General features: G+C 47.8%; 1 protein-coding gene across 1 annotated transcript in view; it reads right to left on the bottom strand.

The window, feature by feature from the left end:
- NCKAP1L (NCK associated protein 1 like) overlaps positions 1–25215 on the bottom strand; it is a 91959-nt gene that overhangs the window by 23916 nt on the left and 42828 nt on the right. Inside the window, exons 21-26 of the mRNA XM_056858405.1 lie at positions 22780–22998; positions 21016–21146; positions 19715–19812; positions 18267–18360; positions 14951–15033; positions 14539–14619 (exon numbers count right to left, since the gene is read on the bottom strand). Coding sequence (XP_056714383.1) covers positions 14539–14619; positions 14951–15033; positions 18267–18360; positions 19715–19812; positions 21016–21146; positions 22780–22998 — 706 coding nt within the window. The remainder of the gene's footprint in view (positions 1–14538; positions 14620–14950; positions 15034–18266; positions 18361–19714; positions 19813–21015; positions 21147–22779; positions 22999–25215) is intronic.

The following is a 25215-nucleotide window of genomic DNA, read 5'->3' as shown; positions in this document are numbered from 1 at the left end:
TAACCCCTCTATGGTCATGCAGGGCAGGATTTTGAATATACCATACCCAGACAGGACCTGTCCTTGCTCTTCTGGCTCTGTTGATTCATTAGCTCATGCCCTCTTGGAATGCCGCTTTTATGAGGAACTGCAATCACATTATATCTCTCCCCTTTTTACATATAAATCGAATGCCTCTATCTCTGACATAATGCCTTTTTTATTAAGTGACAGGGATCCCAAGGCTAGATTTATTTCAGTCCTTATATCCCTCAAACATTATATTTATGCTGCTCAAGATCAATGGATCAAGGAGCTTCTAAGGGATAAAGGTAAAGAAGGGATGGATCACACTGGAGCTTGGGGAGGTTAGGCTATGGATGGGACGGAACACCAGTAAGAGTGAGGTGCTAATTCCCTCTCCCCCACCCTGCTTGACTATTGAGTACATCAGCATTGCTAATTCACTTATACCCTGCTTTTCTCCCGTGTGTGTGTGTGTGTGTGTGTGTGTTGTGCCGTCAAGTCGCTTCTGACTCATGCCGACTCTATGAGTCAGTGGGGGTTACCGCACTTGTATTCCCACCGATGTATTAAGAGTTTGAAAACGTTATAAAAAATACTGTCCGCACTTTGTTTGGCCCCTTTAGCTGTGAAGACGTCTTCCAACCATTTATAAGCTGTGGTATCCAAAAACCCTTTTAAAGCGATGTTTTTTTACAACATTTTCAAACTCTTAATACATTGCTGGGAATACAAAGTGTGGTAACCCACAATGTCCTCCAAAACATCCTATCTTTAACAGCCTTGCTCAGGTCTTGCAATTTGAAGGCTGTGGCTTCCTGTATAGAGTCAATCCATGTCTTGTTGGGTCTTCCTCTTTTCCTGCTGCCTTCAACTTTTCCTAGCATGACTGTCTTTTCTAGTGACTTTTGTCGCCTCATGACGTGACCAAAATACAATAGCCTCAAAATATTGTCGAAGGCTTTCACGGTCAGAGTTCATTGGTTCTTGTAGGTTATCCGGGCTATGTTATCCAAGACCACGGTTACACAGCCCGGATAACCTACAAGAACCAACAATAGCATTCTAGGGTCAGTTCAGGCTTGGTTTGATCTATAACCCACTGATTTGGTTTTTTTTGGCAGTCCATGGTATCAGTAACACTCTTCTCCAACACCACATTTCAAAGGAATCCAATTTCTTCCTATCAGCTTTCTTCATTGTCCAGCTTTCACATCTATGGGAATTCAAAGGAACTTCCATTCTCCCCTCCTCTGTTTCATTCTAACAGCCACCCCTGTGAGGTAGGTTGGGATGAGAAACTGAACGACTGGTCCACGGCCACTCAGCCAGCGTCCATAGCAGAGCGGGGATTCGAACCTGCATCTCCCAGATCCTTGCCTGACTCTTTAATCACTACACCACCCTGGCTGTCACGGGGCGAAAGAGACTTACAAGTGCCATCACGGGAACACATGAATTGACTCCTGGATCACACCAATGGACCCCCTAACCCAGCATCCCGTTTAACACAATGGCCAACCACTGACTTCAACAGAAGGGTGCCGCACTGCTTAGGACAGGGGAGGGGCCGTGGCTCAGTGGCAGAGCATCTGCTTGGCATGCAGGGGGTCCCAGGTTCAATCCCCGGCATCTCCAGTTAAAGAGACCAGGCAAGTAGGTGACGTGAAAGACCTCTGCCTGAGACCCTGGAGAGCTGCTGCTGGTCTGAGTAGACAGTACTGACTTTGATGGACCAACAGTTAGGTTCATGTGTTCAAGAGCAGGTTTGGGGAGGGGCTGTGGCTCAGTGGCAGAGCATCTGCTTGGCATGCAGAAGGTCCCAGGTTCAATTCCCAGCACCTCCAGTTAAAGGGACTAGGCAAATAGGTGATGTGAAAGATCTCTGCCTGAGACCCTGGAGAGCTGCTGCCCGTCTGAGTAGACAATACTGACTTTGATGGACCGAGGGACTGATTCAGTAGAAGGCAGCTTCATGTGACCATGTGACAGTGCTGTTGGATGGCCATGTGCAATGGCGCCACCTAATGGACGCCTTGTTGCAACATGAGGCTCAGCCGGGACATCCTACAGGAGACACCCAGAGCTGTGTGTTGGTTCCTCTTTCTTTAAAGTAATCTGGGGTGGAGGGAGGAAAAGGAAGGGAGATTAAGAAGCAGCTTCCTCTTCAAAGGGGGGGGGGAAGGGAGAAGATTGCGGAGCCAGTTCTGCCCACATCCCCAGAGAGATGCTGCTTTGAAAGAAACCCAGAGAAGAGGTGACGTCTTTAAGCAGTTGAAAGGGGACCGTGGCGAGCCGCAGGGAAGCTCAGCAGTGGCGCGTGTAGCTACGCAACCAGGGCACGAGTTCCTTCCAGCTAGCAACTGAGCTGGGCAACCGCACTTAGCCAACCAGCCCACCCGGGGTATCTGAACATGCCAAACCCGTGAATAAACAAGGCTCCTTGAAGCCTCTGTCCACGCTGCAGCGCCAAGGTCAGCGCTGCCGTGCCTGCGGAGCCAGCCCTTGTCAGTAGCAGCAGGCAAGCAAGCGCACACACCTAGGTTCAAACAGCAGAACGGTTGCCATGTAATACTTTCTAAATTAGGCGCTCGCAGGCTGCAGAAAAACCAGGGAGCGCGAGAAGTGAACACTCGAAAGCCCGTTTAGAATTTGGCCTCAAAGCAAATGCAAAACATGCACTAGAAATCAGACTTCTTTGAACGTGGAGTTTTGTTTGAATTTGCAGGGGGTGTTTTGTGCAGCCTTTGGAAAGGAGGGGAAAGCATTCTATTGGATCATGGGAACTGCAGTGGTGTGTAAGGTTGGGATCCGGCACAGGACAGCCCAAAGGCGCCCTCGCTTAGATGGACACACACACAAGGCCAGATATCAGAGGAGCACCAGAGAATATGATCCCGCTACATCCTGTGTAAATATGATCCGGCTACATCAGGCGTGGTGTAGTGGTTAAGAGTGGTGGTTTCAAGGGGTGGACTCTGATCTGGAGAACCGGGTTTGATTCCCTGCTCCTCCACATGAGCGGCGGAGGCTAATCTGGTGAACCGGTTTGGTTTCCTCACTCCAACACATGAAGCCAGCTGGGTAACCTTGGGCTAGTCACACTCTCTCAGCCCCACCTATCTCACAGGGTGTCTGTTGTGGGGAGGGGAAGGTGACTGTCAGCTGGTTTGATTCTTCCTTAAGTGGTAGAGAAAGTCGGATCTACCTGGAAGCAAGGCTCATTTCACTCAAAAGGGCTCACTCCCAGGAAAAGTGTCCTTACGACTGTTGCCTGGGTTGGCAGAGCTGTGAGGAGGTGGAGGTGGAGGAGGAGGAGGAGAAGTAGAGATGGTTTTTATACCCCAATTTTCTCTACTTTTACGGAGTCTCAGACCCGGCTTTGCAATCGCCTTCCCTTCCCCTCCTCTCCCCTCCCCACAAGAAGAAGAAGAGTTGGTTTTTATATGCTGACTTTCTCTACCACTTAAGGAAGAATCAAACCGGCTTACAATCGCCTTCACTTTCCCTGCCCACAACAGACACCCTGTGAGGTAGGTGGGGCTGAGAGAGCATGCTTTGCCCAAGGTCACCCAGCTAGCTTCATGTGTAGGAGTGGGGAAACAAAACCAGTTCACCAGATTAGCCTCCGCTGCTCATGTGGAGGAGCGGGGAATCAAACCCGGTTCTCCAGATCAGAGGCCACCGCTCCAAACCACTGCTCTTAACCATTACACCACGCTAGCTCTCCAACAGACACCTTGTGAGATATGTGGGGCGGAAGAGTTCTGAGAGAACTGTGACTAGCCCAAGGTTACCCAGCAGGCTTCATGTGGAGGAGTGGGGAAACCAACTGGGTTCACCGGATTAGAATCCACCGCTCCTAACCACAACACCACTTAACGTTGGTGAAAGTCTCTTGATGCCAAAGGAATGTGCCATCCACCAAAGAATATGCACTGGTAGGATCTAACCCAGGCTAGCCTGATCTGGGCAAATCTCAGAAGGCAAATAGGGTCAACCCTGGCAAGTATTTGGATGGGAGACCTCCAGGGAATAGCAGGGTTATGACGCAATTTGAGGGCTGAGCGCTCTAATCTGGAGAACCGGGTTCGATTCCCCACTCCTCCACATGAGCGGCGGACTCTAATCTGGTGAACCGGGTTGGTTTCCCCACTCCTACGCGTGAAGCCAGCTGGGTGACCTTGGGCCAGCTGCAGCTCCCTTCGAGCGCTCTCAACCCCACCTGCCTCCAGTGGAGGACTGGGGTCTAAAAATATTGGTTGCCAGGAGACATAGGGGGCCCACCCACAACTATACAGCTATCGTTTAATTTTTATTTTTAACATATTGTCTAATGTTTAAGGGGGCCCACTTCATCAGGGCCCACGGGGCCCACTTGCCGTCGGGCAAGCTCACTCAATGGCCAGTCCGCCACTGCCTACCTCACAAGAGTGTCTGTTGTGGGGAGGGGAAGGGAAGGAGATTGCAAGCCGGTTTGATTCTCCTTAAAAGGTAGAGAAAACTGGCATATAAAAACCAACTCTTCTTCTTCTTCCCTGTAGCTATAGAGCTGGGAGGAAGCTTTAACATGAACGGTATAGCACAAAGGACCGCAGCAACTATGCTGGAAGGCATATATAACGGGGGGGGGGGGAGTTACAGGTAAGTGTGGGTGGTTGCTAGGTAGCCAAACTTATGCTCCCTATAATTCCCTCATGTCAAGACTTAGCTCGGGGATGTGTCGAGAAAATGACCGCCTGGTCACCTGCAGTAACAGCATCCCCGCATGGTCAGTTTTGACTGCCATCCTGCATTCCCGCAAGTCTGTTGTGCCGGGTGTCTCCAGACCAGAGTCTGATTTGCGCCCCGATTGTTATTCTGTTCAGGAGAGACGGGCTCCGACACCGTCCAATCCGTTTCCCCTGCAAACCGACTGAAGATGCAAATCAGGATTGCCCTATTTATCCGCAGGACCTTACCGCTAATAATAATTGTAATTAACTCTGAGGCGGCGGGGAGGAGGCCGTGGGTTTAGACAGAGAACAGCACTACCCGCACAGCCTGGGAATTAATCAGCCTCATCATTTATATTCTTCACGCACATCCTTTGGCTTCCAGGCTTGTCAAGGTAAGCTTAGGGACTGCGATGAGCTCCAGAGCTGGTGAACAGCTGCCCCTCGTGGCCAGACCAAGAAATTCAAGGAGTTCAAGGTTAAGAGGCAGACAGGTAGGAGACGAAGGCCATGTATGCCTGGCTGTTTCCTTGTGGTCACTCCACGGACTACATCGGGGCTTTGCTTTGCTTATGTTTGCATTTTCTGACCGTCGGAGGTCGCCTTGCTCTCCTCCCCACCCCCCGCGTTTTCTGGATGCTGGCTAAACACAAATCCAGAAAGTGCGGGCAAAACGCGCAGAAACGCAGGGGGGAGAGCGAGGCGACCTCTGACGGTTGGACAATGCAAGCATAATCAAAGCAAAGCAAGAGCCAGCGTGGTGTAGTGGCTAAGAGCAGTGGTTTGGAGTGGTGGTCTATGATCTGGAGAACCCGGTTTGATTCCCCGCTCCTCCACATGAGCGGTGGACACTAATCCGGTGAACTGGATTTGTTTCCCCACTCCTCCACATGAAGCCAGCTGGGTGACCTTGGGCTAGTCACACTCTCTCAGCCCCACCTACCTCACAGGGTGTCTGTTGTGGGGAGGGAAAGGGAAGGAGATTGTAAGCCGGTTTGATTCTTCCTTAAGTGGTAGAGACAGTCGGCATATAAAAACCAACTACTTCTCCTCCTTTGCCCCGAAGCAGTCAGCAGGGTGACCGCAAGGAAACAGCCATGCATAAATGGCCAAAGTAAATGACTAAAAGCAAGAGTCTGCATCTGTTAATGATTCCTGGCTTTAACGTGGAAGCAGGATGGCCCAGGCTAGCCTGATCTCGTCAGATTTCAGAAGCTAAGCAAGGTCAGCCCTGGTTAGTATTGGATGGAAGACCCCCAAGGAATAGCAGGGTTGCTGTGCAGAGGAAGGCACTGGCAAACCACCTCTGTTAGTCTCTTGCCATGAAAACCCCAAAAAAGGGGTCACCATAAGTCGGCTGCGATTGACGGCACTTCACACACACACACAGAAAAATAAAACCAGGTAGGCAATAATACCACAAGCAAACAATGTAAGGGCAATCAGGGTTGAAATGTATACAATTGTTCTGGTTGATCAGTATATAATAAATGCCCTGATACGGAAGGCCCAGGCTAGCCTGGTCTCGTCAGATCTCAGAAGCTAAGCAGGGTCGGTGTTGGCTAGTACTTGGATGGGAGACCACCAAGGAAGTCCAGGGTTGCTGTGCAGAGGCAGGCAACGGCAATCCACCACTGTTAGTCTCTTGCCTTGAAAGCCCTACTGAGTTACCATAAGGCGGCTGCGACTTGGCGACGCTTCACACACCCACACGTCACATAAATGCCCTGACCTGAAGGGCCCAGGCTAGCCCGATCTTGTCAGTTGTCAGAAGCTAAGTAGGGGCCACCGTGGTTCGTATATGGACAGGAGGCCACCAAGGAAGTCCCGGGTCTCTTCACAGAGGCAGGCAATGGAGAAGGGCATTTGTGTGCGCCAAGTGCCGCCAAGTTGCTGCCAAGTGCCGCCAAGTTGCAGCTGACTTATGGTGACTCCGTAGGGTTTTCAACGCATGCGACCGACAGAGGTGGTTTGCCATTGCCAACATCTGCATAGAGACCCTGGTAGTCCTTGGTGGCCTCCTGTCCAAATACTAACCAGGGCTGAACCTGCTTAACTTCTGAGATCTTAGGAGATTGGGCTAGCCTGGGCTATCCAGGTCAGGGTATTTATTTACAGCTTTTCAATGTATTATCATGAGAATCTTTTTTCAACCCTGAAAAGGATATCTGTATCCAGGCTGGCATCAGCATATACTGGGGCGGGGCAGCTGCTGGGGCCCGAGGTTTCTAGCAGGGCCCACTGCTGCTAGCACCTCCTGCTCACTCCCTTGCCAGGGCTCCCCGACCAACATGCCTTGCTGCACCCACTGCTCGATGCCACAGGGGAAAGGTGTGCAGCTGTGCATATGGGCAGTGAAAATGCTTGTGAGCAGACACAGGAAGAGGAGGAAGAAGAAGAAGAGTTGGTTTTTATACCTCAATTTTCTCTACCTTTATTCTTTGTTCTAATCTATTTACCAATAATGTATGATTTAAAAACTGCAATACTAAATTTTATCTTTATATTGAATAATTAATTTTAATTTCTTCTTAATTAATACATGTAATCTGTAAATGATATATAATATTTTTCCTTGATTGTAATGAAGAAATTAGTATGCAACAAGCAGATTATTACTAGATATAATATAAAATAACATTAAGATTAGAATTCTAAATGCAAAGGACTAAACAAGTAAATAGAAAGATGGAGGAGGATGAAGGGGAAGTTTTCATTTATTAATTACCTAATAATGATATATTTTCAACACTATACTTTGGTAAGAATGTCTATGGAGTTATTTTTGAATATTTGTTGAAAAGCTTATATATGATTTTATGGGAAATAATAAAAATTCTTTGTTTAAAAAAAATGTTCTCTACCTTTAAGGAGACTCAAACCGGCTTACAATCGCCTTCCCTTCCTCTCCCCTCAACAGACAGACACCTTGGGAGGTGGATGGGGCTGAGAGAGTTCTCAGAGAACTGTGACTGGCCCCAGGTCATCCATCAGGCTTCATGTGGAAGATTGGGGAATCGAACCCGGTTCTCCAGTTTAGAGTCCACCGCTCTTAACCGCTACGCAATGCTGGAAGGATACACATGCAGGTGGGAGGCATGGAGATGGGTGGGAGAGAAGGAAGGCTTAAGTGCCTGGTGGGGGGCAGAGGAGGGTAGGGAGCCCCAGGAACCCTCAGCTTAGGGGCCCCCAAAACCTAGAACTGCCCCTGATCTGTATTACTAAAGGCTGCCCACGTGGTGTAGTGGTTAAGAGTGGTGGTTGGGAGCAGTGGACTCTGATCTGGAGAACTGGGTTTGATTCCCCGCTCCTCCACATGAGCGGTAGAGGCTAATCTGGTAAACCGGATTTCTTTCCCCACTGCTACACATGAAGGAAAAGTTGAGGGCAGCAGGAAAAGAGGAAGACCCAACAAGAGATGGATGGACTCAGTAAAGGAAGCCACAGCCCTCAATTTGCAAGATCTGAACAAGGCTGTCAGAGATAGGATGTTTTGGAGGACTTTCATTCATGAGTTGGAAGCGACTTGACGGCACTTAACACACACACACACACACACACACACACACACACGAAGCCAGCTGGGTGACCTTGGGCCAGTCATACTTCTATTAAGAGCTCTCTCAGCCCCACCTACCTCACAAGATATCTGTTGTGGAGAGAGGAAGGGAAGGCAATTGTAAGCTGCTTTGAGACTCCTTAAAGGTAGAGAAAATTGAAGTATAAAAACTAGTTCTTCTTCTACACCAGCGTGGTGTAGAGAGCCAGCATGATGTGGTGGTTAAGAGTTGCAGACTCTAATCTGGAGAACTGGGTTTGATTCTCTATACCTCCACATGAAGCCTGCTGGGTGACCTTGGGCTAGTCACAGTTCTCTCCGAACTCTCAGCCTCACCTACCTCACAAGGTGTCTGTTACGGGGAGAGGAAGGGATGTAGTGGTTAAGAGTGGTGGTTTGGAGCGGTGGACTCTGATCTGGAGGTTTGATTCCCCACTCCTCTACATGAGCGGCGGAGGCTAGTTTGATTCCCCATTCCTACACATGAAGCCTGCTGGGTGACCTTGGGCTAGTCACAACTCTTAGAGCTCTCTCAGCCTACCTCACAGGGTGTCTGTTCTGGGGAGGGGAAGGTGACTGCAAGCTGGTTTGATTCTCCTTTAAGTGGTAGAGAAAGTCGGCACATAAAAACCAACTCTTCTTCTTCTTCTATATTATGGGAAAGGGAGGGGGATTGGGGCTGACAGCGTGTTGCCTAATGGCTACGCTCACCCTCTGCAGCTGCTGGGAACAAAACACACCACAAAAATCACAGAGGAGGGCTACCGCTTCCTTCGGTTCCCCATCTTTCTCAGAAAGCTCTTTCCAGCTGGACCGTGGAACGTCTGACCCCCAGAGCTCAGATCTCCCCATAACTATCTCCGCTCCGCAGGGTCCGGGGCAGTGCATCACTAGGAGCTGGAGTACTCCGGAAATTCTCAAGGGCGCGGTGTCATTGCCACGACAACATCGACTAGAGCAGAGCTGGATAAGTCACGGCCTGTCAAAGGATAATCGGCACCATGGGAGATGAGCGTGGCCAAAAAAAAGGTACCCCGCTTCCTCGGCAGTGTGGAAAGAATTGAAATGGGACAGAGGCACGGCTTTGGAGCATCGAGGGGGGCGGGGGGGGGGGGGCTCAAACTATCTTGGCTGATGCAAAGATGTGAGCCTGTATCCTCCCTTCCCTCTCCCCTGCGGTTTACTGCAATGGTGTGCCGATCCAGCCGTGCAAAGTATACACAATTGGAACGACAGCATGAGAAAAGCCCTGCTGGATCAGACCAAGATCCATTAAGCCCAGCAGTCTGTTCACACAGTGGCCAACCAGGTGCCTCTAGGAAGCCCACAAACAAGACAATTGCAGCAGCATTGTCCTGCCTGTGTTCCACAGCACCTAATATTATAGGCATGCTCCTCTGATCCTGGAGAGAATAGGTATGCATCATGACCAGTATTCATTTTGACTGGTAGCCATGGATAGTCCTATTATAAGAACATAAGAGAAGCTCTGCTGGATCAGACCAAGGCCCATCAAGTCCAGCAGTCTCTTCACACAGGGGCCAACCAGGTGCCTCTAGAAAGCCCACAAACAAGGCGACTGCAGAAGCATTGTCCTGCCTGTGTTCCACAACACCTAATATAACAGGCATGCTCCTCTGATCCTGGAGAGAATAGGGTATGCATGACTAGTATCCATTTTTACTAGAAGCCATTTTTACTAGAAGCCTCTCCTTCATGAACATGTCCACTTCCCTCCAAGCTCTCCAAGATGGCAGCCATCACCACCTCCTCGGGCAGGGAGTTCCACAATTTAACCATGTGTTGTGTGAAGGAATACTTCCTTTTGTCTGTTTTGAATCTCTCACCCTCCAGCTTCGGCAGATGACGTTTTACCCCGCATTCTGGTATTATGAGAGGAGAAAAGCTTCTCCCTGTCCCCATTCTCCATACAACACGTAATTCTATAGACCTCTATCATGTCTCCCCTTAACCACCTTCTTTCCCTCAGTTTTTTAAACACTCCTCATAGGGCAGTTGCTCTAGCACAGCACAACTGGGCTGGAACACATTAACATAAAGCAGCAAAATTCACTACCCTCCTAGACAGGAGGTTCACTGCAAAGGTGGTACTAGACATCCAGGGGCTCCTTGTATGGCTCCTGACTGCCCTAAGCTTAAATCTGCAAGTTCCACACCATTGGACTGCGCTCACGGCAGCGGCAAGGAAAAACGACGACGCCCCATCTCCATTCATTCAAGGTTAACGCGATTACATTTTAATTAGGAGATCTGCAATTCTGCACCAGAGAGCCCCGTGGCGCTGAGTGGTCAGCGGCAGTACTGCAGCCAAAAGCTCTGCTCACGACCTGAGTTCGATCCCGACGGAAGTCGGTTTCAGGTTGCTGGCTCGAGGTTGACTCAGCCTTCCATCCTTCCCAGGTTGGCAAAACGAGGACCCGGCTTGCTGGGGGTAAAGGGAAGACGGCTGGGGAAGGCGATGGCAAACCACCCCGCAAGCAGAGTCGACCTAGGAAACGTCGGGATGTGACGTCACCCCCTGGGTCAGAAATGACCCAGTGCTTCCACAGGGGACCTTTACCTTTTTACCTGCTAAATGTAATGGGAGTCACTTCTTTGCAAGCATAGCTGGATTCTGGGCATTGCTTAAGGCATACGCCCTAGAGATGTTAAATCAGACTTACCCCTGGGCATATTTCAGCAGGATTTGCAGTGACCAGTCTCACAAACTGTTTACTTCCCTTGCCAAATTCAGTGAAAATTGCTCCCACATAAACGAGCAGAGGCTTGCAGGCTTAAACTGAAATCTTAAATTCACCTAGTGCATTTTTTAAAAATTTCACCCTTCCTCCAAGAAGCCCACGGTAGTGTACCTGATTTCCCCTTCTGTTTTACCCACTGTTTTATGGAGCCCCGTGGCGCAGAGTGGTAAGCTGCAGTACTGCAGCCCATGCTGTGCTCACGACCTGAGTTCGATTGTAATGGAAGTCGGTTTCAGGTAGCCGGCTCAAGGTTGACTCAGCCCTCTGTCCTTCCGAGGTCGGTAAAATGAGTACCCAGCTTGCTGGGGTAAAGGGAGGATGACTGGGGAAGGCACTGGCAAACCACCCCATAAACATAGTCTGCCTAGGGGACTTCCTGTAGAGCGTTTGGTCCGAGCGCCATTGTTTCCTTGGGGCTCCCAGGAGACACCAAGAGTCGTTTAGATTTGGAGTGCAAAAAGCACCCCAACTCGATCCTAAATAGTGGATCGGGAAGCAGGAAATTCCCCTGCAGCCTTCAAGAGCGGTTTGGACTCCCATATTCTCTGAGAGAGCTTTCATTAAGCCTCTCGTAGATTTGGAAGCTGTCTTCGCCGGCACATAGGGGCTACCATTGCCACGGACGACTCTTTGGCCTTAGGCTTTGACCTCCTCTATACATTAACATCAAAGAATCTATGAAAAGAACAAGAAGCCTCACCTTTGGAAGTCAGAGTGAGTAAAAAGACACTTTTTGCCTTTATCTTGATTGAGAAGACCTGAATGACGATAAAAACACCTACGAAAACTGGCGACTCCCTGCCCAGCGTAATGAGACTTTTAAAATAAACAAATGCCATTAAATGAACTGACTAAGACCTTATCAACTTGATCAATGAGTAGACGCAATAAAAGGGACTTCTGAATGACTTTACAACTACCAATTAAATGCTTTGAGGGGAGGGAGGGAGACGAAAACCTTCCCCCCCCCCCACTTCCGGATCTCTTTGATTCAATGTCCAGCCACGTCGCCTCTTAAGACCGGAAGATAATAAGAAGGGCTTTGTTACCATCGAAAAGACAGGGCAGACTGGAAGACTTGAAGTGAATCTCCCCGGTGTAACCATCAAATCGTTCCTATCACTTAACCACCGAGAGGAGACGACGCAGGGTCTATGATACTGCAGTTTCCTGTCTACTTTCTTTTCTTTATCTGTGCCGCTTTGAAGCGTAATTGAGGATATCTTGAAAATTACAAAGCCTGCTTCTATATAAGAATACAAGCAGATATGTCAAACAAGAGGATGGAAGAGATGTTACTCAAACAAATGGACATGTTTGCAGTGCAACAAGATTTAGTCTTTGAAAAACAACAAGCGCTCTCACATCAAGTATTTCAACTAGCTGAGGTGATGAATATCCTATTTAAATCAATTAATGGAAAACTGGACACTATTATTGAGGAGATCCACGATATGAAGACCCAAGATACGACAACAATTATGTCAATGGAAAAAAAAGATTTTACTAAGGAGATGACGATTGAATGCTATGTGGAAATGGTGATAAAACCTGGAAAAAATGACAATGAATTAGAACAATCTATTTTTAAAGAGGTAGCTGCAAGTGACCAGCTGGCAATGAGAGAGAGCAACATGAGAGAATTCAATACCTCTACAATCTACTTGTCTGAGTTACTGCTGACAGGAGGAACATTATTATCCCAAGAAAACACTTCCTGGCAGCCAGCGATGGAGGGAGATATGACGAAGGATTTTACCAAGAAGCTGCTGGAAATTTTAACAAGAAGCCAATGGATACAATCACTGGGATCTTCTTTTACATTTTCAGAGGCCAGAATTGCAGCTACTATACTGAAAAACGGGGGGTGGGGATTGGGAAATAAAGAAGGACTGGCAGATCCCCTCCCAAAACAAGATAATGGCTAAGATGATGCTTATTTTTAGGGTGTAAGGGAGGCACGGTGGATTTACTTTGATGAATTTCTAATGGGAAAAATTGTTTATGTATTGATCTAATCCCTTTATTATAGAATAATAGAATGTTATATAGAGACAATGATGATAATATTATAACTAGGTAGGACTTGAAATTGCTTATAGAAGTAGTATAGATAGCTTAAAGCAAGTCTGTATGAGAGAAAATAAGGATTAGAAATTAATTTGAAATGCAAAAGTGTTAACCAGTAGAATTAGTGACTGAAGAAGATGCGGGGAAGTCATATATAGCAGATAGCATTGAATACTATAGATAACATATTCTCAGTAATAGCAATGAGTTTTTTTTGTTACAAGTAGTTACAACTGAATATATTGTTGAGATATGTTTATTTTTGTTGAATTGTAGAAAATAATAAAAATAATTAAAAAAAAAAAAACAGTCTGCCTAGGAAACGTCGAGATGTGACGTCACTCCGTGAGTCAGGAATGACCTGGTGCTTGTACAGGGGACGACCTTTACCTTTTAAATTCTGCACTACTGACAAAAATTACATTTTTCTTTTTTGTTGCTACTGTTGAGGAAAATGGAAGTCACAGACAAGGAAAAAATGGGATTCACATAGCATTACTGTTAGTAAAGGGTTCTTGCAAACGAGGTCAGGCTGCACTGTTTTGACTTACCTGAGCCACAACAGCACCTGTACTTGACAGAAAAGTAGGACACCTGGACTGTCTGTCAAGTGGGGTTGCTGGCCAATTTCACCATATTTCAACTGGTAAGTCCTCATTTCGAATTTGTCTCCCCTTTGTGTGAATGTAACCGACAAGTCTTCATTTTGGTGACATAATTTGTTTCCCCGCCTCAGTTTTGCCCCATTCAATTTATAGTTTTAACGTGTTTTTCTGTGCATAAATAATGTATAACAAGAATCTCCTACTTGTGAGGATTCACAGGGGAAGGGAAATCCCATCTAACTCTCACACATGAAGCTGCCTTGTACTGAATCAGACCCTTGGTCCATCAAGGTCAGCGTAGTCTACTCAGACTGGCAGCGACTCTCCAGGGTCTCAGGCAGAGGCCTTTCACATCACCTACCGCCGCATCCTTTTAATTTGAGATACCAAGGATTGAACCTGCAGCCTTTTGCGTGCCAAGCAGATGCTCTACACCTGAGCCATGACCTCTCCCCTGCCAATCTCCATTTCCTCCTGTTTTAATTTTTATTTCCCTCCTCCAATTCCCTGGAGAATCAGGTTTGATTCCCCACTCCTCGACCTGAGCGGAGGAGGCTAATCTGGTGAACTGGATTTGTTTCCCCACTCCGACACATGAAGCCAGCTGGGTGACCTTGGGCAAGTAACACTCTCTCAGCCCCACCTCCCTCACAGGGTGTCTATGGTAGTGAGGGGAAGAGAAGGTTATTGTAAGCCGGTTTGAGTCTCCCTTCAGTGGTAGAGAAAGTCGGCATATAAAAACCAATTCTTCTTCTTCTAGAAGACAGGTCATGTTACATATTCCTGGCATTTTTCATAAGAGCGAAATTGTATTGAAAATGTACCTTTATATCCATATCGGGGGTTACAAATTCCTTCAGGCACTCAATGGGGCCCATCAGAAAAGGGCAGTGGCTGGTGAAGACCTACAGAAGCCACAACACAAGAGATGAGACAGAAAGCATGGGATTAATCTTCTTGCTTGAAAGCTGTATAACCCTCCATTGTCTCTATTTTATTACATTTATATCCTGCCTTTCTGCCTTGGAATTTACAGACAGGTTCCCAAGAGGTCTCCCATCCTTGTGCTAACCAGAACCAAACCTTCTTAGCTTCAGAAAGGATGTTGCATCAACCTTTCAAATGGTTAATCTGTGCCTAACTCCTTATATCTGTAATGATGGAGAACAAAGGAACGCATCTGGTCTCTGGGTAAGTGTGGTTGCGCATGCATGCGCCAAATGTGCAACTACTCACTTCTTGAAGGCCCTCCTGGGCCAAGGACCGGAACCACAGAATCTCCCCGATGATGGTCATCCTCTTCAGCACATTTTCTATGGCTAGGGAGAACACAGGACTGATTAGTTTTAGCTCTGTCTGCTGTCTGTCTACGTACCATCCATCCATCCATCCATCCACCTACCTACCATCAGTCTATCTCTCTCCATCTCTATCTCTCTATTGTTCTGTCTATCTACCTAGCTACCATCCATCCATCCATCTCTCTACTTACCTACCTACCATCCATCTCTCTCTCTCTACCTACAATCTCTCTCTCTCTCCCTCTCTCTCGCTATCTATTGCATTCAGCATTATTATTTTTTACTTAACTGCTCTGAAGTCATTCCAGTTGCTCATAGGGAACGGGTGCTAAATTTATTGACAGTGGCAAGAATTATTTTAGCTAGACATTGGAACACCCAGATACTTCCTAATTAAAAAGAATGGCTGTTAAAAGCCTACGAAACTCTGAGAATGGTAAAATTAAGTACGATGCAACCTTTTGGGAGCGCAAAGTAAGAAGAAGAAAGTGGGCAACCGTTAATTGGACATTTAAATTTAGTTACTGAGTAATGCATAAAATGGTGTGGTTTGTTAGGTAGAAATGAATAGTGGCTGGCAGCCCGACCCCGCGAAGCTCGACCCCACGAAGCTCAAGTGGTGGGCAGGGGCCTCCGGCACCCTGACCAGAAGTAAATACAGTCGAGCCACAAGTGGCTCCCTGACGCCGGCGAGAGGGCAGGAACAGGACAGCTGGCTGAGGGCTTTAAAAGCTGGCTGGGAACAATCAGGGAGGTTCACAGAAGATGCAGCGGGAGGGAGTTGCAGAGACACGAGAGTCGGGGCTGGAGAAGGGCGCAGCGCAGAGATGACCTGCCAGGAAAAGGAGGTGGGAATGAAAGCCCAGGAAGGAGATGCGGCAGCCTAGGGACCCGGGGGACAACAGGCTGGGAAGCTTGGGGCGGGGAGCACAGGGGGAAGGGGAGTCCTGACTGCCCAGAAGGAAAGGCCGACCGAGAAGCGGAGGAGTAGTGGGTGAGCGGAGCACCCTAATTGGGGATACAACCAGAGTAGGGGGAAGTTGGCGATGGGACTCATGTATCTAGGACTGGAAAGAAGAAGAGTTGGTTTTTATATGCCGACGTTCCCTACCTTTTAAGGAGAATCAAACCGGCTTATAATCACCTTCTCTTCCTCTCCCCACAACAGACACCTTATGAGGTAGGTGAGGCTGAGAGAGCTCGAAGAGAACTGTGACAGGCCTAAGGTCACCCAGCTGGCTTCGTGTGTAGGAGTGGGAAAACCAACCCGGTTCTCCAGATTACAATCCGCCGCTCTCAACCACTTCACCACTCTGGCTCTCTGAATGACTTGGACTGCAAGAAGGACTGCTCAGTTGGCAATGGGATTCACGTACATAGGACTTGGTCTGGAGAAAGGACGCAATTCTTCTATTGGGCTGGCAGGTTGGGATTTATGGACTTCGGAGAGATGGTGCAGAGGATGGCCTATTGATGCAGGGAGGGGTTAGCATGGAAGGCGGTTCAGGGAGAACGTATTTATGTATACTTTGTGTGTGAAGGTACCATGGGAGTGGCCAGGGAGGATCCACGTTAAGGCAGCCCCTTGTGGAAAGTGCAAGGGAACACACACAAACACATGAAACTGCCGTATACTGAATCAGACCCTTGGTTCATCTAAGTTAGTATTGTCCACTCAGACCGGCAGCAGCTCTCCAGGGTCTCAGGCAGGGGTCCTTCACATTACCTACTCGCCTAGTCCCTTGAACTGGAGATGCCAGGGATTGAACCTGGGACCTTCTGCATGCCAAGCAGAGGCTCTTCCACTGAGCCACAGCCCTGGTCGGAGGCCATAAGTGACTTCACATGAAAGGATCTCAGCTGATTATCAAACTGAACATTGTTTTGCATAATCATAATTTATGTAATGATTGTATAATGGATAATATATGATTTTCAGAAATAAAGGCAGCTCGAAGCAACCAAGGCTCAGCAAAAAAAGCTTGATTAGTTTTAATCTTTTAAGCTCCGCTAAGCATGTTGTCCAGAATTTGTAAGGTCGTTTCGGGGGGGGGGGGGGATAAACCTGCATAAACGTAAGCATATTTTCGAGAGACTCTCTGTTCATGTTGTTTAAGGTGATTGCTCTTTTATTTATTTATGTTATTTTTAGTCCTCCTTTCTCACCGAGACTCAAGGAGGATTGCACGGTGTAAGCCAATACAATCGACAGGACGGGACATCCAATAAACAAAGCAGTAGGGTTTGGAGTGCAAAAATCTCAAAACAAACAGAAATCTGAAGCAGAGCTGAAACAAAACATAAGCGTTTAAAAGATGCCATAATTACCTAGTAGCAGCACACTCACGGCAACAGACAGGTAACAGAAGTATAATCTACAGTCCCTATTGCTTTACCAAAGCATCTTTCTGAACCATTTCATTATTTGGGGAGAGTAACGTCTAGGACTCTTACGGCACAGCCTGTTCCAGCGGTTTAACGAACTCCCCATAAGCATATGCAAAGCTGAAATCCTTTTTTGAGCATTTGCAGCAGCTTAAAAGATCTATTGCCCCCAAGCAACAAAAATATTTTTCTTCACCAGTTGTTGATTCACGTGTGGTGTAAAACCACTCACACCAAATTCATCCCCACCAATGGCTGCTGGGGGGGGGGGAGGAGGAAGAGGAAAAGGAGTAGGAAGAAGAGTTGGTTTTTACATGCCAACTTTCTCTACCACTTAAGGAAGAATCAAACCGGCTTACAATCACCTTTCCTTCCCCTCTCCACAACAGACACCCTGGAAGGTAGGTGGGACTGAGAGAGCTCTAAGAGAACTGTGACTAGCCCAAGCCACCCAGATGGCTTCATGTGTAGGAGTGGGGAAAACAACCCAGTTCACAAGATTAGTGTCCACAGCCATATAGAGGAGTGGGGAATCAAACCCTGGTTCTCCAGTCCACCTGGAGAACTACCGCTCTTAACCACTTAACCACTATACCACACTGGTAGTATCTGGAGCACAGAACTACACAACAGAGTGGTGGAGGGCAATATCTAGAACAGGGTTGTCGAATTCAATTGTTACGAGGGCAAGATATGACGTAAATGTCACCAGGGCGGGCCTAGCCATGCCTCACTAGCCCAGATTGAGAGTGGGGGTGGCTTCCTTGGCTGGCTCCCAGACCGGATAAAAGCTTGCAAGGGGCCGGATCTGGCCCACGGGCCATATTTTTGACACCCCTGATCTAGAACTTTCACGTGGCATTTACCTGTGAGACGGGGTAGAAGCGCTGCCATCTGCTCCACCTGGTAGAAGTTAGAGCGGATCTGAACGAGCACATCCATATTCTCGGTCACCAGTTTCTAGAAGAGGGAAATCTTTGAAAATGTAGCATATGGATGGAGTTCCAGAAAGACAATCAATACCAGCAACAATCTGCCAATGTATGGCATGTTTTAAGGACCTTACCATACATGTCGTGTCAGTTACACGTTCAGAGCCTCCCAGTGATTATCTAAACTTAATTTTCAAATATGCTGGGCCCTGATTCAGGTCAGGAGCAGGCGTTTAAGCCACCACTGCCACATGTTATTTTCCTGACCTAAAACAGCCCTAGGGAGCTACTGTCTGACACCCAAGTTTAGTGCAATGGGTCAAATATCAGCTGCCTGGTGCTGTTTCAAAGCCAGAAAATGGTGCAATGATAAAGCTTAAAATCTCTCTCCTTTGTGTGCCAGAATCCTAACTCAAACTGGGTCCCTGCACACATGAAAATTAAGGTTTAAAAACTGCTGGGAGCTGGCACAGGTAAGGCCCTTGGTATTTCCATTATGGTGGTGGTGGAAAGTGTCATCAAGCCACAGGCGACTTACGGCGACCCTGTAGGGTTTTCAGGGCAAGAGACGAACAGAGGTGGTTTGCCGTTGCCTGCCTCTGTGCAGATACCCTGGACTTCCTTGGTGGTCTCCTATACAAATAATAACCAGGACTGACCTTGCTTAGCTTCTGAGATCTGATAAGATAGGGCTAGCCCGGGCCATCCAGGTGAGAGCACTGTACTGATGCTCTACAATGCTGGAATGGGGTTCCTGGGTGGGCAAAAGGAGATGGGAGGAACGGAGGAGCTGATGAGTGAGCTGCAGAGAGAGCCATGGAATTGGCAACTGCTACAGAGGAGGAGACACACAATGCTACCAACACTGTGGTCCAAAACACTTCTCCAGCCGGCAGAGACTATATATAGTCTGATTGGGAGCATGGCCCTACCACAAGACAAGACCTACTCAAAAATGTAAAGAAGAAGAGTTGGTTTCTATAGGCCAACTCTCTCTACCTTTTAAGGAGAATCAAACCGGCTTACAATCGCCTTCCCTTCCTCTCCCCACAACGAGACACCTTGTGAGGTAGGTGGGGCTGAGAGAGTTCGAACTGTGACTAGCCCAAGGTCAGCCAGCTGGCTTCATGTGGAGGTGTGGGGAATCAAACCCAGTTCTCCAGATTCGAGTCCACCACTCCTAACCACTACACCACGCTGGCTCTCAGGTGGTGGGGCGGAACAGGAAGTAGATATAAGAGTCAGAAAGAAAGAGAGACTGGATAGGAAAGATCTATTGAACATCTTTACTCCCTTCTTCTTTACTCTTATCCTTGCCCTGTTCTCTGCTGGTCTCAATAGCTGCCTGAGATGACCCACCAGACAGCAAATCTTTTTTTTACCTTCAGCTCTACCATTTGCGAGGTAATATGCCACATGAGGTTATCGCTGAGGAACTTCATCCCATAGGGCCCCAGGAGCTCAGCCAGCGCTCGCATCTCTGCATGGGGAGGAAAAGAAGGCATCAGTAGGCCCTCTTTACAGTACCGTAAGAGCCCGCTGCGCTGGGAGCCGCTGTGTGAACAATGCCTTGATCAATTTTTTTTTCCCGAGCAGAAGCAAAGTACAGGCTCTTCCCTTTGATGACAGAAGCAGAAATCTCGGGTCACTGACTGAACAGAAAGGCATAAACTGTCCTGATTTGGGGCACATTTCTCTGCCCGGATTGGCTGAAAACTCAGATTTCTGATGACCAAGAACCATATATAATTTCTTTTATTTTTTAAAAGGTAAAGGTCCCCTGTGCAAGCACTGAGTCATTCCTGACCCATGGGGTGACATCACATCCCGACATTTACTAGGCAGACTTTGTTCATGGGTGGTTTGCCAGAGCCTTCACCAGTCATCTTCCCTTTACCCCCAGCAAGCTGGGTACTCGTTTCACCGACCACGGAAGGATGTAAGGCTGAGTCAACCTTGAGCTAGCTGCCTGAAACCAACTTCCGTTGGGATTGAACTCAGGTCGTGAGCAGAGCTTGGACTGCAGTACTGCAGCTTAACACTCTGCACAACGGGGCTCACTATTTATTTTTTAAGGATATGTCAAATCCAAAACATGAATATTTTGCAGGAGACCACAGCCAGCCAGGTGAGAGTGTCAGAGGCCTTTTATGCAAGGACGTTTCCCCACGGTCCCCCCCCCCACTGCTTTTGGGCTTCTTTTTAATTATGCATGCATTTTATGACCGTCAGAGGTCGCCTCGCTCTTCCTGCACGTTTTGCCCATGTTTTTCAGATGCTGGCTTAAATAGCATCTGGAAAACACGGACAAAACATGCGAAAAGAGCGAGGCGACCTCTGACGGGCAGAAAAGGTACGCATAATCAAAAGGAAGCTCCAAAACAGTCGGCGAGGGCAGCTGCAGGGAAACGTCCCTGCATAAAAGGCCAGACTCTCCTCTGATTGACTGGACTTCCCAAGCCTCAGCTATCATCCTGTCTTTCCTCCACCCCTCTGTTATACATTGCCTTGCTGGACTTCATCACCTGCTAGAACCTCAGAATTCATTTGAGCCCACATGGAAGCCACACCTTTCCATGGGACATCAATGCCCAAGAGCCACTTGGGGAGATGTGTCCACTCGTCGGCTTGATGACCGGTGCTGATTCAAGACAAGAGTCCCTGGGGCAAAACCAGCACCTACCGGAGACATCAGAATACTCTTCAGCACTGAAGGTCCGCTCTCCCTCTTTGGGTACGCTGACAAAAGCATGCATACCAGGTGAAAGAACAATGGTGCCCATGCTCGCCTGGCGTAAAAGTGACTCCAGGTACCTGGGAAGAGAATTAAAAGAAAATGCTACCCTGAAGGCTTCTAGGCCTTTTATGCAGGGACGTTTTCCCATGGTCACCCCCAACCGACTGCTTCGGGGCTTTTTTTTTGATTACCCATGCCTTATCCACCCATCAGAAATTGCCTCGCTCTCCCTGGGCGTTTTGCCCACATTTTCCAGATTCTGGCTAAAACGGCATCCGGAGAACATGGGCAAAATGCGCAGGGAGAGCGAGGCGACCTCTGACGGGCATGCGTCATCAAAAGGAAGCCCCAAAGCAGTCGGCAGGGGTGACTGCAGGGAAACGTCCCTGATTAAAGGGCCCCAGTGTCCTGTTGTCCCCATTTATTTATTTTTATGTATTTAATATTTTTGTACCTCGCCTTTATTCCCATTGGGGACCCAAAGCGGCTCACGTCGTTCTCCTCTCCTCCATTATATCCTCACAACAACCATGCGAGGTAAGTTAGGCTGAGAGCGTGTAACTGGCCCAAGGTCACCCAGCGAGCTTCCATGGCACTAAGTGGGGATTCGAACCCAGTTCTCCCAGGTACTAGTCCTACACTCTTAACCACTACACCATTCTGGCTCCCATCACAGGACTACATTATGTGAGCGCATATTTTCATAGTGGGTGCTGTGGCTCAATTTGTAGAGCCTCTGCTTGGCATGCAGAAGGGCCCAGGTTCAGTCCCCGGCATCTCCAGTTAAAGGGACTAGGCAGGTAGGTGATGTGAAAGACCTCTGCCTGAGACCCTGGAGAGCTGCCGGTCTGAGTAGATGAGACTGACTATGATGTACCAAGCATCTGATTCAGTAGAAGGCGGCTTCAGGTGTTCATGTGTACTGATGTGTACCATTATTTGTATTTTTAAAGAGATTACAGAGTTCAGTTATGCTTAAAACTCATGCCTGTTTCTTGTGATTCCAGATGTGGGACTGCAAGATTCGAATCCAATAGCATCTTAAAGACCAACAAATGATGAGAACCTTGATTCTCAAAAGCTGATCCCCTGGAAATCTAGTTGGTTTGTAAGTCGTGGCCAGACTCAGATCTTGGTCTGTAAGTCACTGCCGGACTCAAATCTGGGTCTGTAAGTCACTGCCGGACTCAAATCTGGGTCTGTAAGTCACGGCCGGACTCAGATCTGGGTCTGTAAGTCACGGCGGGACTCAGATCTGGGTCTGTAAGTCACGGCCGGACTCAGATCTGGGTCTGTAAGTCACGGCCGGAATCAGGTCTGGGTCTGTAAGTCACGGCCGGAATCAGGTCTGGGTCTGTAAGTCACGGTCAGACTCAGATCTGGGTCTGTAAGTCACGGCCGGACTCAGATCTGGGTCTGTAAGTCACAGCTGGACTCAGATCTTGTTCTTCTATTGCAGACCAGCTTGACTACCCACCGGGAAACTATCCAGATGTAACTGCTCCACGATTGGGAAAAACGCTCTACACTTACTCAAGGGAACTCTCTAATGCAGTAAATATTGCAGGGCTGAGCTTTGGCGTCTGGAAGAGGTAGCAGGATAGAACCCGGGGGGGGGGGCACATGATGCCCTACCCATTATCACGGGCAAACGTCGCTACAAACCCTCCCATTCCCCCCCCCCTACTATCACCATGCCTCGCCGCATACCAGTTCGTATACAGCGTGGTGAGGGTCTGCTCCCCTGCAGCATCCAGGGGCTGGGTCTGCTGCAGAAGCACGTTGCGGAGCAGACGCCCGGTGTCCAGCCCCACGCGATGCATCAGGGAGATCAGGAACGTCGCGTATGCCTGCACGCCGGCCAACACCTCGGAGGGGCGCGCTAACTCTGTAGAGCCCGGGGTCGCCTGTGCCAGATGCACCAGGGCCCTGGAGGAGAAAGGAAGCAGAAAGTGCTGCGCACGGACCCCCAACAGGACAAGTAACAAAGTCATGTCAGGTTTGGCCCCTAGGCGGATGCCCTTGGATTCTGAAAGACAATCTAGGCGGATGCCCTTGGATTCTGAAATACATTCTCATGGCTTCACGTTTGTGCCAGTCTGTTCCAATTTCCTTGCCATTTTTCTAAATAATCGCAGGATCACAGAAAACATAAAGATGAAAGGAGCCCAGCAAGCCGCCGAATACAACTGCCTGCCCTGGAAATTAATCTCTCCTGACATTTAGGTGCCCGAGAATTGAGCTGATGAGAATAAAGCCAAAGCACTTGAGCTGGTGAAGTGCTTTGCAATTTAGCCTGCCCTTAACACCGCTCAGATCCTCTTCGAGATGATTTACTGCATTAAAAAAAGAACGATTTGCAAAGATCTCACAACTTCAGCTCTTGGATCGTGACCTTCCCAGACCTATTGCTACATGAGAACAGAGGCCTTTAAAAATGTTGCGAAATAAGAGAGAGAGAGACAGAGAGCGAGAGAGAGAGCTCACAGTTAAGGTTTTGAAAGGAGACCTGGGAAAGATGTCATCGCTTGGACAGAAGCATTTAGACAGCTATTACAAGCATCGGGGGGGGGGGGGAATGGAACAGGTGATAATACCAGCAGGTGGGGGTCTGCTTGCTCTTTAATGCACTAAGTAAGACTCATGAGTGGGAAAGGTAGGCTATAAAGGAAGTTAATAAAAAATAATAATGAAAATCTCCCAGAAGTAGTAAGGGGGATTCTATCCTCCTGGCCTTCTAGAAAGGCTGAAAAACAAAAATTATTCCAGAAAATATTTTGGGCGGCTTAAGACGAAGCAAAGGGGAAAATGTTGAGTTAGCTAAGCATTTGGTGATTTTATATTGGTGTGTTAATGCATGCATATGTATTGTTTTAATATATCATTGTTTTTATCTCCAAGACTGTTCAGAGGTTAATACTATGGCTGTTACCCACCTCGCTCAGGCATGTAAATATTTAACAGGAATAAAAAAATAAATCCCCTGGGGCACCGCTATGTCCTCAGGGCATAAAAACTTAAGAAAGGCCATGCTGGATCAGACCAAGGCCCATCGAGTCCAGCAGTCTGTTCACACAGTGGCCAATCAGGTGCCCTCAAACAAGGCGACTGCAGCAGCATTATCATGCTTGTGATCCAAGGGAAGAAGGAAAGTACAAAGAATGGAGAGTCTAATAATGAAGTTCTTTCCAGTCTTTCCCAACACATGTCCTTGAAACAGCTTTCTTGGTAGCTGAAACTGGTTGAAAGATTTGTGTTGGGTAGGCTAGAATGCTTGATTTGCCAAATTACCGCTAGAGTGACAATCACTAGGCTACAAACCATAAGAACATAAGAAAGGCCATGCTGGATCAGATCAAGGTCCATCAAGTCCAGCAGTCTGTTCACACAGTGGCCAACCAGGTGACTCTAGGAAGCACAAAAACAAGACGACTGCAGCAGCACCATCCTGCCTGTGTTCCACAGCACCTAATATCATAGGAATGATCCCCTGATCCTGGAGATAATAGGTATGCGGTGGAAGAAAAAAAAGGGGAATGAAACCCAACCTAAAAACAAAAGCTGGGTACCCGAGGTTGGGTGAGAGGAAGATTTATATAAGTCTAAGTAGAAATATTACAAATATAATTTATTAGAAGCGCTATGCAAAATTTAAAATTCTTTAAAAGCATTAAAATAGCACAATGGCAAAACTTAGGTTGATATCTATAACCACAAAACCAAACGCATTTCGGCCTCTAGGGCCTTCATCAGTGGTTAGTTAAAACCTTTTCTTAAATCTGCACACATATATAGAAATACAATGATGTAAACAATTGCAAATACAAACAGTTTAAAACCCAACCAGGTAAGTGAATATGTTGTAAAGTTTATTCTCAATTATTCAAACAACTGGTATATTGGGTTGTTGTTGTAATACTGGTTAGTATAAGTCTCTCGTATATTTTGTGTGCAGATATCAACCTGCTTCACCACGGTCCCGATGCAAAAGGAGAAATTCCACCCACCCCCAACTCGCCTGCTCCTTCGTTCGTTTGCAAAGCCATTAGCATGTGCATAGCTAACTTGCTGCTGTTGTTTTGTATGGTTCCCTCTGGTTATTCTTCGCAGCAGCGGTGGAGCAAACACAAAAGGTCTCGTTAAGTG

Source organism: Euleptes europaea, chromosome 1 (genome assembly GCF_029931775.1).
Source record: "Euleptes europaea isolate rEulEur1 chromosome 1, rEulEur1.hap1, whole genome shotgun sequence".
NCBI classification, from domain to species: domain Eukaryota; kingdom Metazoa; phylum Chordata; class Lepidosauria; order Squamata; family Sphaerodactylidae; genus Euleptes; species Euleptes europaea.
Note: the sequence above shows the minus strand (reverse complement) of the source record. Positions and strands in the feature narration are given on the sequence as shown.